General features: G+C 39.8%; 1 protein-coding gene across 1 annotated transcript; it reads right to left on the bottom strand.

Moving 5' to 3' along the window:
• Positions 1-350: 350 nt before the first annotated feature.
• On the bottom strand, positions 351-13,742 carry LOC127310658 (BTB/POZ and MATH domain-containing protein 1-like). Its single transcript, XM_071822060.1, has 3 exons — positions 13,059-13,742; positions 1,122-1,125; positions 351-940 (listed from the first exon to the last, which is right to left on the bottom strand). The coding sequence occupies exons 1-3, from the start codon at positions 13,740-13,742 to the stop codon at positions 351-353; spliced, it is 1,278 nt and encodes a 425-aa protein (XP_071678161.1).
• Positions 13,743-17,115: the final 3,373 nt, after the last annotated feature.

Raw genomic sequence — 17,115 nt, 5'->3', positions numbered from 1 at the left:
TAATCAACATCTAAAGACTGAAAAGCATTAGAATGCATTATACCTTTCATCTTCTTGTTTGGCTCCTCCAGGTTGTTCTTCTTCTTGTACTCAATAGCCTTCTTCATCACATTCATAGATCTGTCCACCCTGGAGCTCTGTCTTGTAGCCTGAACAGGACCCCATGCCTTTTTATTCCTTGTTTTCCTTTGTTGATCAGTGTCCACCACTCCTTCTTTGTCAGTCTTCTCAAAGCTAGGAAGAATGTCTTCTGGTATAGTAAGCTCCAGATCACCGTCACTCACCTCCATATTGTCCAGATCAATCCCATGTTTGCAAGCCAGACTCTCTTGATCCTCCAATAGAAAGTTCTAAATTTCTTCACTCACATCCTCACCAAACCTGCTAGGACCACTTCTCCAGATGAATCTGCCCTCCTCATCTACATCTCCATTCTTGAGAAGCAAATCATAAACCTCTTCACCACTAACATACTCCTTAACCTCTCCACCATCAGTAACAAGCCTTCTCCCTACAGATCCAGAGCTAGTTGCACCAGGGGTCACCACCACAGAGCTTGCAGAAGCATTCCCTGCTGCACTGCCTCTGTCAGTATCCATCCCATCCTGCCTTTCAAAGCTATCACCCGCCGTTATCTCTTTCAAATTAGCAGGAGTTTTGATGAACTCAAGGCAGACCTCCTTCAATCCACAACAGTTGTACCGCTCAGCTAGAGTAAACATATCCCTCGCCGAGCTCACGTCGATGTGTTCACACAATTTTTCTTCACATAGTACTTTCAGCCTTTGAAGATCGTATCTGTCCGCTGATGCAAGCAAATGTTGTAGCCACAGTGCTTCCTGACCTTCCCCTTCCTCTACTATGTCATTCTCCATTTCGGGTAGTGAATTGGTGTAAATAAAGCTTATCAAGCCCTTAAACACTATTGCTTCCATGTCTTCTACGTGGATGACACTTTTTTTCCACACGATCCACCACGGGGATCGAATTTTCATTACCATAGAGATAACGAAAATACATCAGTGTTTCCAGCAAAGAAAGAAAAAGCAAGGGGGGGAATCGCCGCCTAATGCTAACGTTTTGAGGAGTTTTAGATTATAGATACGGAACAACCACAACACCAACCTCCAGCGCACAACAAAGGAGGTTAAAAAACAGCAGGCTAAGCAACAAAAGCTCTCGGAGCAGCAGAGTCCTTTTTCCCATCTTTTGTAACTTCTATCTTTTTTGCAGCAACAGAAGCTTGATTCATCAGGAGATATCCCCATCAATAGAATCTTCAGGTTTCTTGTCTTCCAGGCACGGTAGATCACGTCCAGCATTCCCAAAGGACGAAGTTTCAGCACCAGCTGCAGCTAAGCGCATGAGACCATCAGCTCCAGCGCGGATGTTAGCTGAGTCAGTTTCACCGTGAAGACCTGCCCAATAATTCATAAAGACAACAGCATAGCTGATCAGATCAAAAGGAGAGCTAATGAGTTTTTTCTCAAAACATGCTATGTTTCTGAGCTTCCAAATAGCCCAACAAACAGCTGCCAACCCAGCAATCTGGGTGTTGCGGCTTGCAGGAATAAAATGGGGAAACCATCGGAAAAAATTGTGAAAATCTCCCAGGGCAAGTGGGAGAATTAATCACAGTTGCAACAGCACTCCAAACGAATTTAGCAGCCACACAACCAAAGAATAAGTGGCTGATAGTCTCCCGATCATTACAGAATCGGCAGAGGACATTCCCAGACCAATTGCGCTTAATCAAATTTTCCTTAGTAGCAATGGCATTATGCCATATTAACCAAAGCCAAACTTTAATCTTGAGGGGAAGTTTTCTTTTCCACAAGTGTTTAAAGGATCTGTCCACCCCATTCCTGCATAAATGCTTATAAACTAACTCTACAGTGAATAATCCATTTTGGACCATTTTCACCGTGGGATATCTTTTTCTTGGGTCAGTCTCACTTGGTTCATCAACTGGAGTATCCCAGCTTCTTGGATAATAAGATCAGGTGTTAACCACCTCCTGTAAGAAAATCTCCACCGCATAGCAGCTGCCTCAGCAACAGTAATCTTTTGGTCATTGCAGATATCAAAAAGGACAGGAAACATATCTTTCAGAGGACTAATGCTACACCAAGAATCACCCCAGAAACTAGTAAGGGTCCCACTCCCAATTTTCATCCTTCTCCCACAAAGATAAATATCTCTGACTTGCATCATGTCAGCCCATAAGGGGGAGTCTCCAGGTCTATGTCTTGAATAGTAGATCCCTTTATCTGTGAGGTATTTTTTCTTCATGAAATCTTGCCAAGGACCAGTGTCATGTTCCAGTTTCCACCACCACTTACACATCAAACTAATATTAAATTTGAGCAGGTCCTTAACACCTAGACCACCTTTCTGTTTTGGTTTACAGATCCATTTCCATTTGACAAAGTGGTACTTCCTTTTATCAGCACTACCAGCCCAAAAGAAGGATCTGATAGGTTTATCCATTTGCTCAATATTTGTTTTACGCAACAGCCTCAGGGACATCTGGTACACAGCTGTGCTGGAGAGACAAGCATCAATTTTGACCAATCTTCCACCAATGGACATGGAGTTTCCTATCCAACCACTCATCTTCTTCTTTGTTTTTTGATGTCTACGCACGCTTCTATTCCTGTAGACAGTGTTGGGCCTCCAAGAGCAGAGGTTTGTAGAACAGTAGCAAGTTTCCCTTAAGTGAATCACCCAAGGTTTATCGAACTCAGGGAGGTAGAGGTCAAAGATATCCCTCTCAAGCAACCCTGCAATTATGATACAAGAAGTCTCTTGTGTCCCCAACACACCTAATACACTTGTCATATGTATAGGTGCACTAGTTCGGCGAAGAGATAGTAAGATGCAAGTGATATGGATGAATATGAGTGGTAATAACAATCTGAAATAAATATAGCAGCAAATAAACGTGCAGTAGAACAGTAAATAAACGGTGATTCGATATTTGGAAGCAAGGCCTAGGGATCCTACTTTCACTAGTGGACACTCTCAACAATGATCACATAATAAAACTACTCTACACTCTCTTGTTGGATAACAAACACCATTCATTGTGTAGGGCTATAAAAGCACACCTCAAGGCGGAGTAAACAAGCTCCACAACATCCGGAGTTCATATTTAAGTAACCTCTAGAGTGCATAATAGACTGTTGCAATTTAGACCGAGTACTAACATAACATACACACTGTCAACAATAGCTATGAAAGGGGGAATAGATCGCATCAATACTATCATAGTAATAGTTAACTTCATAATCTACAAGAGATTACAATCATAACCTACGCCAAGTACTACATGATGCACACACTGTCAACATTACATCATGGAGGAGGAATAGACTACTTTAATAACATCACTAGAGTAGCACATAGATTAATAGTGATACAAAGCTCATGATCACATAAAGATCACATGGGAGAGAGATGAACCACATAGCTACCGGTAGAGCCCTCAGCCTCGGGGGAGAACTACTCCCTCCTCATCATAGGAGACAACAACGACGATGAAGATGGCGGTGGTGTCGATGGAGATGACTCCGGGGGCAATTCCCTGTCCCGGCGGCATGCCGAAACGGAGACTTCTGTCCCCCGAAACGGAGTTTCGCGATGGCGGCGGCACCCCTGGAGTCTTTCTGGAGTTCCGTCAATTGGTATCGCGTTTTTATGTCACGAGGGGTTAAATAGGCGAAGAGGCGGAGTCGGAAGGGCGCCAGGGCTCCCTCACCACATGGCGGCGCGGCCAGGGTGGGACCCGCGCCCCCCTATGGTGTGGGTCCCCCTTGGCCCTCCTCCGGCTCTCCTTCGGTGTTCTGGAACTTTCCAGGGAAAATAAGGCCTTGGGCTTTCGTTTCGTCGAATTCCGAGAATGTTGCCTGAACAGCCTTTCTGGAACCAAAAACAACAGAAAACAGGAACTGGCACTGTGGCATCTTGTTAATAGGTTAGTTCCGGAAAATGCATCAAAATGATATAAAGTATGAATAAAACATGTAGGTATTGTCATAAAACTAGCATGGAACATAAGAAATTATAGATACGTTTGAGACGTATCAAGCATCCCCAAGCTTAGTTCCTACTCGCTCTCGAGTAGGTAAACGATAAAAAGGATAATTTCTGAAGTGACATGCTATCATAATCTTGATCAATACTATTGTAAAGCATATGAGGTGAATGAAGTGATTCGAAGCAATGGTAAAGACAATGATTAAACAACTGAATCATATAGTAAAGACTTTTCATGAATAGTACTTTCAAGACAAGCATCAATAAGACTTGCATAGGAGTTAACTCATAAAGCAATAGATTCTTAGTAGAAAGTTTTGAAGCAACACAAAGGAAGATATAAGTTCCAGCAGTTGCTTTCAACTTCAACATGTTTATCTCATGGATAATTGTCAACACAAAGTAATATGATGAATACAAATAAGCAAGTATGTAGGAATCAATGCACACAGTTGACACAAGTGTTTGCTTCTAAGATAGAAAGAAGTAGGTAAACTGACTCAACATAAAGTAAAAGAAAGGCCCTTCGCAGAGGGAAGCATGGATTGCTATTTTTGTGCTAGAGCTTTTATTTTGAAAACATAGAAACAATTTTGTCAACGGTAGTAATAATTCATATGTGTTATGCATAAGACATCCTATAAGTTGCAAGCCTCATGCATAGAATACCAATAGTGCTTGCACCTTGTCCTAATTAGCTTGGATTTACATGGATTATCATTGCATAACATATGTTTCAACCAAGTGTCACAAAGGGGTACATCTATGCCGCCTGTACAAAGGTCCAAGGAGATAAATCGCTTTTGATTTCTCGTTTTTGATACATCTCAACTTAGGACATCCATACCGGGACAACATAGAAAACAGATAATGGACTCCTCTTTAATGCATAAGCATTCAACAACAGATAATATTCTCATAAGAGATTGAGGATTGATGTCCAAACTGAAACTTCCACCATGATTCATGGCTTTAGTTAGTGGCCCAATGTTCTTCTCTAACAATATGCATACTCAAACCATTTGATCATGATAAATCACCCTTACTTCAGACAAGACGAACATGCATAGCAACTCACATGATATTCAACAAAGGTGTAATAGTTGATGGCGTCCCCAGAAACATGGTTACCGCTCAACAAGCAACTTATAAGAAATAAGATACATAAGCGATATATTCTTTACCACAATAGTTTTAAAGCTATTTTCCCATGAGCTATATATTGCAAAGACAAAGGAATGAAATTTTAAATGTAGCACTCAAGCAATTTACTTTGGAATGGCAGAGAAATACCATGTAGTAGGTAGGTATGGTGGACACAATTGGCATAGTTTTTGGCTCAAGGATTTGGATGCACGAGAAGTATTCCCTCTCAATACAAGGCTTTGGGCTAGCAAGGTTGTTTGAAGCAAACACAAGTATGAACCGGTACAGCAAAACTTACATAAGAACATATTGCAAGCATTATAAGACTCTACAGTGTCTTCCTTGTTGTTCAAACACCTCACCATAAAATATCTAGACTTTAGAGAGACCAATCATGCAAACCAAACTTCAACAAGCTCTACAGTAGTTCTTCATTAATAGGTGCAAAGTACATGATGCAAGAGCTTAAACATGATCTATTTAAGCACAACAATTGCCAAGTATCAAATTATTCAAGACAATATACCAATTACCACATGAAGCATTTTCTGTTTCCAACCAAATAACAATGAACGAAGCAGTTTCACCCTTCGCCATGAACATTAAAAGTAAAGCTAAGAACACCAGTGTTCATATGAACGAGCGGAGCGTGTCTCTCTCCCACATAAGCATGAATTTATTCAGAGAATGAAAATAACAAAACGAAAATAAAAGCACACAGACGCTCCAAGTAAAGTACATAAGATGTGATGGAATAAAAATATAGTTTCACTAGAGGTGACCTGATAAGTTGTCGATGAAGAAGGGGATGCCTTGGGCATCCCCAAGCTTAGATGCTTGAGTCTTCTTGAAATATGCAGGGATGAACCACAGGGGCATCGCCAAAGCTAGACTTTTCACTCTTCTTGATCATATTGTATCATCCTCCTCTCTTGGCCCTTGAAAACTTCCTCCACACCAAACTCAAAACAAACTCATTAGAGGGTTAGTGCATAATCGAAAATTCACATATTCAGAGGTGACATAATCATTCTTAACACTTCTGGACATTGCACAAAGCTACTGAAAGTTAATGGAACAAAGAAATCCATCCAACATAGCAAAAGAGGCAATGCGAAATAAAAGGCAGAATCTGTCAAAACAGAATAGTCCGTAAAGACGAATTTTTTAGAGGCACTTAACTTGCTCAGATGAAAATGCTCAAATTTAATGAAAGTTGCGTACATATCTGAGGATCACTCACGTAAATTGGCAGATTTTTCTGAGTTACCTACAGAGAGGCCTACTCAAATTCGTGACAGCAAGAAATCTGTTTCTGCGCAGTAATCCAAATCTAGTATCAACCTTACTATCAAAGACTTTACTTGGCAGAACAATGCAATAAAATAAATATAAGGAGAGGTTGCTACAGTAGTAACAACTTCCAAGACACAACAAAATAGTAGCAAAATAAAAACATGGGTTATCTCCCAAGAAGTGCTTTCTTTATAGCCATTAAGATGGGCTCGGTAATTTTAATGATGCTCTCTCAAGAAATAAGAGTTGAAGCAAAAGAGACCATCAAAAGCAAATAAGAAACACTTTTAAGTCTAACCCATTTCCTATGAAAAGGAATCTTGTAAATAAACAAGTCATGTAAGCATAATGCAACAAGCATAGAAAGGCAACACAAGCGCAACTTCAAGATTCTCAACATAAAGAGGGGAAACTTAATATTATTAAGATGTATATAACCATGTTTCCCTCTCTCATAATAACTTTCAGTAGCATCATTGATGAAATCCACAATATAACCATCACTTAAAACATTCTTATCATGGTTCATATGCATAAAAGTATCATTAATTTTGGCATAAGAAGAACTCTTCTCATTAATAGTAATTGGAGCAGGATCATTATCAAGAATTTGAACATGGTAAACAAGTTGCATACTAAGGGAATTTTTTTTGGCAATCCCATCATAACTATGACAAGTTTCATAAGGATAATTATAACCTATGTCATAGCATTCTTTATAATAATTATCAAAGATTGGAGGCATAGTGTCATCATAAGAAATAGAATAGTTATCTTCCACAGTGTGTTCATCTGTAATCATACCATCATTGTTACTAGAAGGAGATGTATCAAACATATAATCATCAGTAGCAAAAGGATTTTCAAACACCTCATCCCCAAGCTTAGAGCTTTCTATATCATTATGGGAAGAAGCATGTATAGTACTAATACTATGGCAATTATTAACATCATCATTTTCAGAATTAGTTTCCTAGAGATTTTCAATATCAAAAGTAGTGTGCTCTTCTAAATCATGATCACTAATGTAGGTAAAGAGCATAGGAAGATCATTGTACTCAGATTCATTATCATAATAATCATTAGGAGCAACATACTTACGGTTACCTATCGTTATCTCATACACGCGGGGATATGCCGTTACCTCTTTCTTTTTATTTCCCCTCTTCTTCTTCTTCGTTCCCTTCTTCTTCTTCTTCTTCTTCTTCTTCTTCTTCTTCTTCTTTTCCTTCTCCTCGTTCCCTTCTTTAGAAGGAAGAGGCTTGAAGGGAGGCTTCTCCACATAACCTGATTTATTTCCAGAAACAATAGAAGAAACTTGGGAGGGTTCCTCCTTTTCATTAATAAGTTTAAAACACACAACGGTCCTATCATATTTTGGCAAAGTGTCATCTTCTAAAATATTTTGTATGTAAGTATTTGTATGGCAATTATCAATGCAATAAGAAAGACACCCATGCAGGACACTATTAATATCAAGATCACTCATATCTAACAAAGAAAATTTTCTTGATAACTCTTCACACCCCAAAAATAAAGTAAGTTCATCATGCTGATTAGGAAGGATTTCATCATCACAATACAAATTTGCATCACTCATGGGGTTCAAATTATCATTGGAGGAGCATTGAAAATTAAAATGACCCACTCTATGGCAAAGTTCACAAATAAAAGGATAGAGGGCACAAACTTTTTCACCAAGATCATCTAGAGCCCTAAACCCCTTTCTAGTTTTTTCATTCCTATGATGGATACAATATTCATCTTCGATTTGATTAATTCCACAAGGTCTATGCATTCCACAAAAATTAACATGCTTATAAGAAATAGTATTTTCAGAAGTTTGGGCATGTTTATTGCAATCATTAACAACAATTTCATTTTCCATGCAAGTGTCTTTGAAAGGTTCATGATACACGTACCAATTTTCTTTAGGAACATTAATATGAGAAGCAAAGGTTCTATAGCAATCGACCATAATTTGAGGATCAAGACCATATTTAGCACTAAGCTCTTGAAAATCAACAGTTTCAATGAAAGACTTAATGCATTCATATTCATAGTTTATACCTGTGTCTTTACCTTTGTCGTTCTCCCAATCTTCAGCGTTCTCCTGAATCCGATCAAGAAGGTCCCTTTTAAACTCTTCTTTCTTGCGCGTGAATGATCCAGAACAAGTAGTATCCAGCAAGGTTTTATCTTGAAAGGAAAGTCTTGCATAGAAATTATCAATGATGGTATTACCAGGAAGCTCATGAATGGGGCATTTGAGCATTAAAGACTTCAATCTCCCCCATGCTTGGGCAATACTCTCTCCATCATGAGACCAGAAATTATATATGCGGTTTCGGTCTTTGTGAATTTCACTTGGAGGATAGAATTTAGAATAAAATAGAGGCATAATATCCTCCCAATCAAGAGAAAGCTTATTCTTCAGCAATTTATACCAATGCGCCGCTTTACCGGACAGCGACATAGTGAATAGTTTCTTCCTCACTTCATCCATAGAGATACCTGCACACTTGAATAACCCGCATAATTCATGCAAAAAACAGTAAATGATCTCCAGGATGGACAGTTCCATCCCCTTCATAGCGGTTATCCATAACACGTTCAATAATTTTCATGGGTATCTTGAAAGGAATACTTTCAGTAGGTGGATTTAAAATATCACAAGCATCATTAGAGTCATCGCATATGGGAGATAAAGTATTATCAGAGCAAATTTTCTCCCCTAAAGATGGGAAGCTAAAAAGATCATAAAAACTAGCTTCCCCAAGCTTAGACTTCTCCATAGCATTAGCAGTAATTGCGTTCATACTAATAACATTGCTACTAGCATGCAAATAAGGTTCCATAGGTTTTTTAATTTTCGCATCACACAATTCATGTCTTATTTCAGGAAATAGATTAAAAAGCTCACTGTTGTTCTCCATTATGCCTAACTAGTGAAATAAAAACAAGAAACAAAAAGATGCAATTGCAGGATCTAAAGAAAATAACTTCGAGCACTCACACACCGGCAACAGTGCTAGGAAATAGCTTAGTAGTCTGAGGATGTGAATACCTTTTACCTTACCTCCCCGGCAACGGCGTCAGAAAATAGCTTGATGTCTACGCACGCTTCTATTCCTGTAGACAGTGTTGGGCCTCCAAGAGCAGAGGTTTGTAGAACAGTAGCAAGTTTCCCTTAAGTGAATCACCCAAGGTTTATCAAACTCAGGGAGGTAGAGGTCAAAGATATCTCTCTCAAGCAACCCTGCAATTACGATACAAGAAGTCTCTTGTGTCCCCAACACACCTAATACATTTGTCAGATGTATAGGTGCACTAGTTCGGCGAAGAGATAGTAAGATGCAAGTGATATGGATGAATATGAGTGATAATAACAATCTGAAATAAATATGGCAGCAAATAAACATGCAGTAGAACAGTAAATAAATGGTGATTCGATATTTGGAAGCAAGGCCTAGGGATCCTACTTTCACTAGTGGACACTCTCAACAATGATCACATAATAAAACTACTCTACACTCTCTTGTTGGATAACAAACACCATGTGTAGGGCTATAAAAGCACACCTCAAGCCGGAGTAAACAAGCTCCACAACATCCGGAGTTCATATTTAAGTAACCTCTAGAGTGCATAATAGACCGTTGCAATTTAGACCGAGTACTAACATAGCATACACACTGTCAACAATAGCTATGAAAGGGGAAATAGATCGCATCAATACTATCATAGTAATAGTTAACTTCATAATCTACAAGAGATTACAATCATAACCTACGCTAAGTACTATATGATGCACACACTGTCAACATTACATCATGGAGGAGGAATAGACTACTTTAATAACATCACTAGAGTAGCACATAGATTAATAGTGATACAAAGCTCATGATCACATAAAGATCACATGGGAGAGAGAGAGATGAACCACATAGCTACCGGTAGAGCCCTCAGCCTCGGGGGAGAACTACTCCCTCCTCATCATAGGAGATAGCAACGACGATGAAGATGGCGGTGGTGTCGATGGAGATGACTCCGGGGGCAATTCCCCGTCCCGGCGGCGTGCCGGAATAGAGACTTCTATCCCCCGAAACGGAGTTTTGCGATGGCGGCGGCGCCCCTGGAGTCTTTCTGGAGTTTCGTCAATTAGTATCGCGTTTTTAGGTCACGAGGGGTTAAATAGGCGAAGAGGCGGAGTCGGAAGGGCGCGAGGGCTCCCTCACCACATGGCGGTGCGGCCAGGGTGGGACCCGCGCCCCCCTATGGTGTGGGTCCCCCTTGGCCCTCCTCCGGCTCTCCTTCGGTGTTCTGGAACTTTCCGGGGAAAATAAGGCCTTGGGCTTTCGTTTCGTCGAATTCCGAGAATGTTGCCTGAACAGCCTTTCTGGAACCAAAAACAACAGAAAACAGGAACTGGCACTGTGGCATCTTGTTAATAGGTTAGTTCCGGAAAATGCATCAAAACGATATAAAGTATGAATAAAACATGTAGGTATTGTCATAAAACTAGCATGGAACATAAGAAATTATAGATACGTTTGAGACGTATCATTTTTTTCACCCAGGAAGCCCATCTATGAAACAGTGGTTCTCCTAGCGCAAACAGGGGTCCCTAGATATTTGATGGGCCAACTACCTCTCTGGCAATTGAACAGGTCAGCAAAATAATTCTGTTTGGTATCATCATCAAGAATCATCAGCACCTCACTTTTCTCAAAACTGATTTTCAAACCAGACATGGATTCAAAGATATACAACAGTAACTTCAAATTGACAGCCTGCTGAGCATCATCTTAAATTAACAAAATGGTATCATCAGCATATTGAAGTACAGCAACACCATGTTGGACCATGTTATCAGCCAGCCCTTTGATTGATCCATTCCTTTGAGCCAAATGTATCATTTTTGCTAGGCTGTTTGCTGTCATGTTAAAAAGGAAGGGGGCAAAGGGATCACCTTGCCTCACACCCTTATGGCTGGTAAAATATGGGCCACTTTGTCATTGACTTTGACACTAAGGGTCCCACCAGTAACCACTCCTCTAATCCAGGTTAACCAACTGTCACTGAAGCCTTTTTGCCTGCACCAATCAAACAGAAAGCCCCAATTCACCTTGTCATATGCCTTTTCAAAATCAATCTTCAGGATCACTCCTTGTTGTTTCCTGAATTTACAATCTCTCAAAATTTCCTGAAGTAACATCACTCCATCAGTGATGTATCTGCCTTTGATGAAAGCAGTCTGGCAAGGAAGCAAAAGCTTGTTCATCACAGGGTTTGTTCTGACAGTCAAAGCTTTAGTTACAATCTTAAAAAAGACTTGTAACAAACAAATGGGTCTAAATTTCTAAATGATGTCAGCATCATCAGACTTTGGGACTAAGGTAATGATTCCATAATTAATTCTGTCAAGGATGATTCTGTGTTCATGTAAATCATCAAAGACCTGCATAATATCAAACTTGATAATATCCCAACAGTGCTGATAGAATTCAATGGGAAAACCATCAGGCCCTGCTGCTTTATTTTTCTCCATGTGATCCACAACTTCCTTGATTTCTTCTAAGGAAAATCTTCTGTCCATATCCACAATGTCAAAATTATTGAGTTTTTCATCCTCTAACCAAATATCATCCCTTAATCTAATCCCTGTATCATCAATAGGACCAAATAAATCTTTGTAGAAGGAGGTAGCATGCTCAAACAGAGCAGCATCACCATGAATGATAGAATCACCTTTTTTCAATGAGAAAATAGTTCTTTTTCTCCTGCAACCATTGGAGGCTCTATGAAAGAAAGCAGAATTGCTATCTCCCTGTAGCAGCCAGTTTTCTCTAGATCTCTGTCTCCAAAAGGATTCTTCATTATCAAGGATTTTCAGCATTTCCTGTTGTAGCATGATTTTCCTTTTTCTTTGAGTTGGGGACAAAGGACCAGTTTCTTCCAATCCCTCAAGATCTTTCAATTCTGAGCTGATAGTTCTTTTCTTCTTAATGTCAGCACCCCGCCCCTTCAGGGCCATTTTAACATTTTTCAGTTTCTTCTGCAGTCTTTCCAGGCTATTAGAAGCAAACACTTGTTGAGACCAACATCTCCTGATTCTGTCTAAGAAATTCTCCTCACCGAGCCATCTTTTTTCAAATCTAAATTCCCTGCTCTTCTCCCTAATTTCCAAGGTGTCCAAAATCAGAGGATTATGATCAGAGACCTCTCTCACAAGTTTGTGGACAGTTACCAGAGGGAATAAATCTTCCCAGGAACTACTCATGATGAATCTGTCCAACTTCTCCAAGGTGGGATCATCATGATTATTGGACCAAGTATATTGTCCACCAGCCATGTGAATTTCTCTCAAAGCACAAGTATTAATGATAGCATAAAAAATGTCAGACCATTTGTTAAGAGCCATAGGTTTATTTTTTTTCTGTGGTAAACCTAAGCAGATTAAAGTCTCCCCCTACCAAAAGTGGTAGAGTTTGATCACTGCAAACATTGCCCAGCTCCACAAGGAACTCTTCCTTATCACCACTCTGAGCAGCTCCATAAACAATAACCAGCCCCCCTACGTGGATGACACTTGCTATCGTGCCCTCCTTCATGGGGCCAAATAGGTCTGCCTTGAAGACTGCGGACCGAGATGCAAGGACGCACCTGTGGGCAGCAAACATGTCATCACCAACCTTGAATGTCACGTCGGTTCCCTCCTTAGACTGCAGGAGATTGCTGATTTGTTGTTGCAGACAAAAAGCCGGTACCTTGATGAAGAGGTCCATGGTGGTGACAACGGCGAGGTCACATCGGACGGTGAAACAATCGTTCTTTAGATGCTTTGATTTTTCAAGGGCTTTGCTTTTCATAAAATTCTTGAAACCCCAAGTTGGATGACTGCTCGAAAAGTTGTTTGGCTGGCCTGCACGAATATATGTCGAATTTTGTTTCTCAAGTTGGTCGAAGAAACTAAATTCGTGCTGCACCTTCAAGGCCTCTGCAACATTTTCATCAACAAGGCGGAGATAGAGAGATACAGAGTTGGCACACTCTATGATACCATTAGGATAGCAGTCGATACACCAATGGTGACCTCCGACCATGAAAGTGAGAGATTGGATTCTCTTTCTATTAGGTGTAGTGGCTTTGGAATGCAAGTAGCGGTTAACCACGAGCAGGTGGTACCCACTGGCCGTGGAGACATTGATGGCATGTCCCACAACCTCACCGTCGCCAATGATAGATACGCCGGCGAACGCCATTGCAGATGAGGGTGAATTCGTGAGTACTGCCGCTCGTCTACCTCGATGCTGCTTTCAAGTTGGGGAAACTCGATTGCTGAAGTTCACCAGCGCGATCAGAATTTGGCTCAGATTTTTTGTTTCTTATTTTCTCCCCTCTATAGTTAATACACATCCCTCTGTGTATATATAGTCGCACGAACTGCAGGCAATCCCTCAACCCAATCGCACTCTAACTTGAAGACGAGACGGACAAGAACTACTACTTTTTTTGAAAAGGGAAAAACCCGGCTTCTGCATCGTGGTGATGCACACGGACTTTTATTGAGAAAACAGTAATCTTTGTTCACTACTTATTACATCTCAAGGATCGCGTAAAGTCGATACAAGAATCAACCAGCGAAAAAAGGAGAACAGCATGAATCGACTAAGCATCCTCTAGTCGACTAATATGCTGCCAGCCAGCCCGGCATAAGATATCCTGAGCGACCATCTGGAGCCGTGTGCATCCAGAAGCCATGACATCCCGCTGCTCTGGTGGTGATAGGAGAGCCCAAAGTTGGATCCAATGCACCATGGAAAAGATAACCTGTAAAAAATTGAAATTTTTCTTGTTGTTAAAGATTATGTCATTGCGGCATCTCCATATTGACCAACATAAGGCTGTTACACCAATGTGAATTAAAGCCTTGGATTGTTTGTCAACTCCATTTAACCAATTTCCAAACATATTTGTAATGGTTGGCGGAGGGAGATTATGAGTAAAATTAACAGTTCTCCAAATTAATTTAGCAAAAGGGCATGTTAAGAATAAGTGTTCTACCGTCTCTTGCTCTCCACAAAAAACACATTTAGTACACCCAATCCATTGTCTCTTTGCTAAATTATCTTTTGTCAAAAGCACCTTATTACTCACAGAAACCACATAAAAATTTTGATTTTTAGGGGGATTTTCATTTTCCAAAGATATTTCCGCAAGTATGGTGTATGATCATTCATAAGATCCTCATACATAGATTTGACTGTAAACAACCCACCAGTTGTTAGTTTCCACATAAAACAGGCTGGTTCATCATTTAAATTTACCATCATTAATGTTTGGCATAAGTGTAACCATGATGTCCACTTATTTCCAGATAGCACCCGTCTGAAGCCAATGTTCAGTGGTGTTTGTGCTAATACATGAGCCACTAACACATTTTTATGGTTCACGATATTATATAAGGATGGGTATTGAGTAGCTAAAGAGGATTCTCCTAACCAAATATCTTCCCAAAATCTTGTCGTTGCACCGTTTCCAATTTTAAAATATCCTTTTTGAAAAAATCATCTTTTACCCGCATGAGTCCCTTCCAAAAGGGGGAATCAGTCGGTTTTGCCTGCACCTCAGCAAGGGTTTTTGACTTAGGTATTTATTCTGTAGCAACTCTTGCCACACTCCTTCCTCATTTAGTATTTTAAAGAGCCACTTACTCAATAAACATCTATTTTTGAGCTCAAGAACCTCAATACCTAAACCTCCTTGATCTTTTGGTCGGCAAATTATGTTCCATTTTGAGAGTCTATATTTTCTCTTAGCTTCATCTGATTGCCAGAAGAATCTAGACCTATAAAAATCCAGACGCTTCCTGACCCCAACGGGTATTTCCAGGAACGATAACATGAACATTGGAAGACTTGTTAAAACAGAATTGATAAGTACTAATCTATCACCATACGATAGCAATTTGCCTTTCCAGCATCCCAATTTACCTTCAAACTGGGTCTCCACTGGATACCAATCTGAATTTTTAAGCTTCCTAAAATGAATAGGAATTCCTAAATATTTAAAAACGTAGTTCCCCTATATCACATCCAAAAATTTGTTTGTAGTGTTGCTCTTCCTCCTTAGCCTTTTCGAAACAGAATAACTCACTCTTATGAAAATTAATCTTGAGGCCCGATAATTCTTCAAACGAACATAAGATTAGTTTCATGTTTACCGCCTTTTGCAAGTCATGTTCTAAAAACAAAATTGTATCATCAGCATATTGTAGGATAGAGAGTCCTCCCTCGACAAGATGAGGAATAAGACCACCCACTTGACCATCCTCCTTTGCTCTTTCGATTAGAATAGCAAGCATGTCTCCTATAATATTAAACAACATTGGAGATAATGGGTCACCCTGTCTGACCCCTTTTTTTGTTTGAAAATAACGACCAATGTCGTCATTCACTTTAACACCAACACTTCCTCCTTGCATAAAAGATTCAATTAACTTACACCATCCACTAGCAAAACCTTTCATTCGCATGGACTGTTGCAAGAAAGACCACTTGACCTTGTCATATGCCTTCTCAAAATCAATTTTCAAAAGAACACCATCCATTTTCTTATTATGTAATTCATGGATTGTTTCATGCAAAATCACCACCCCCTCTAGAATGTTACGACCCGGCATAAATGTCGACTGAGTAGGTTTTATCACTTTTGGGGCAATCCCCGTAATGCGATTCGTCGCTACCTTTGTGAAAATTTTGAAGCAAACATTTAGAAGACAAATAGGCCTATATTGTTGAATCTGGGATGCGTCCTGTATTTTTGGAAGTAAAGTGATAACACCAAAATTCAGTTTGTACAGGGCAAATCCCCTGAAACGAGCTGATCAAATAGTGCCATAATATCACCTTTAATTACTCCCCAGAACATTTGATAAAACTCGGCCGGAAAACCATCCGGCCCAGGAGCTTTATTGTGTACCATCTCTGAAATTGCATCACATACCTCCTTCTCAGTGAAAGGGGATGTTAGGATCACATTTTCCTCAGCAGATAATTGTGGAATATCATGCACAAAATCCTCCCTCAAGGATACATTAGTCGATTCCGGAGGTCCGAATAATCTTTTGTAGAACTCAGTAATATATAATTTTAGGTTTTTCTGACCAACAATGGTTCCTTCTTGTTGCTCCAATTGAAAAAAATTCTTTTTCCTATGCTTTCCATTAGCAATTAGGTGAAAATATCTAGTATTGTTCCCCCCTTCTTGAATATGTTTTACTTTAGCTCTTTGGGCCCATTTTGTTTCCTCATCTCTTCGTAATTTCCTAATACTATCATTAGCCTTGTTAAGAGCCTCTCGTTCAACAACATTAAGAGGTTGATTTTCAGCTTTTAAATCTAGACTATCAATTATAGAGAGCAACCTCTCTTTTTCCTTTTTATATTTTCCGCTCAAGTTTTTTCCCACCCTTTCAAGAATCGCCTAATATGACGCAATTTATTTAGCCATCTATCCATTGGAGAAGTTCCAGTCATTACCGAGTTCCATTCTTTCTCGATCATCTCATAGAAACCTTCTTGTCGTAACCAATACAACTCAAAGGAAAATTGAGCCTGATTTCCCAAATGTGCC

The sequence above is a fragment of the Lolium perenne genome, chromosome 6 (genome assembly GCF_019359855.2).
Source record: "Lolium perenne isolate Kyuss_39 chromosome 6, Kyuss_2.0, whole genome shotgun sequence".
NCBI classification, from domain to species: Eukaryota; Viridiplantae; Streptophyta; class Magnoliopsida; order Poales; family Poaceae; genus Lolium; species Lolium perenne.
Note: the sequence above shows the minus strand (reverse complement) of the source record. Positions and strands in the feature narration are given on the sequence as shown.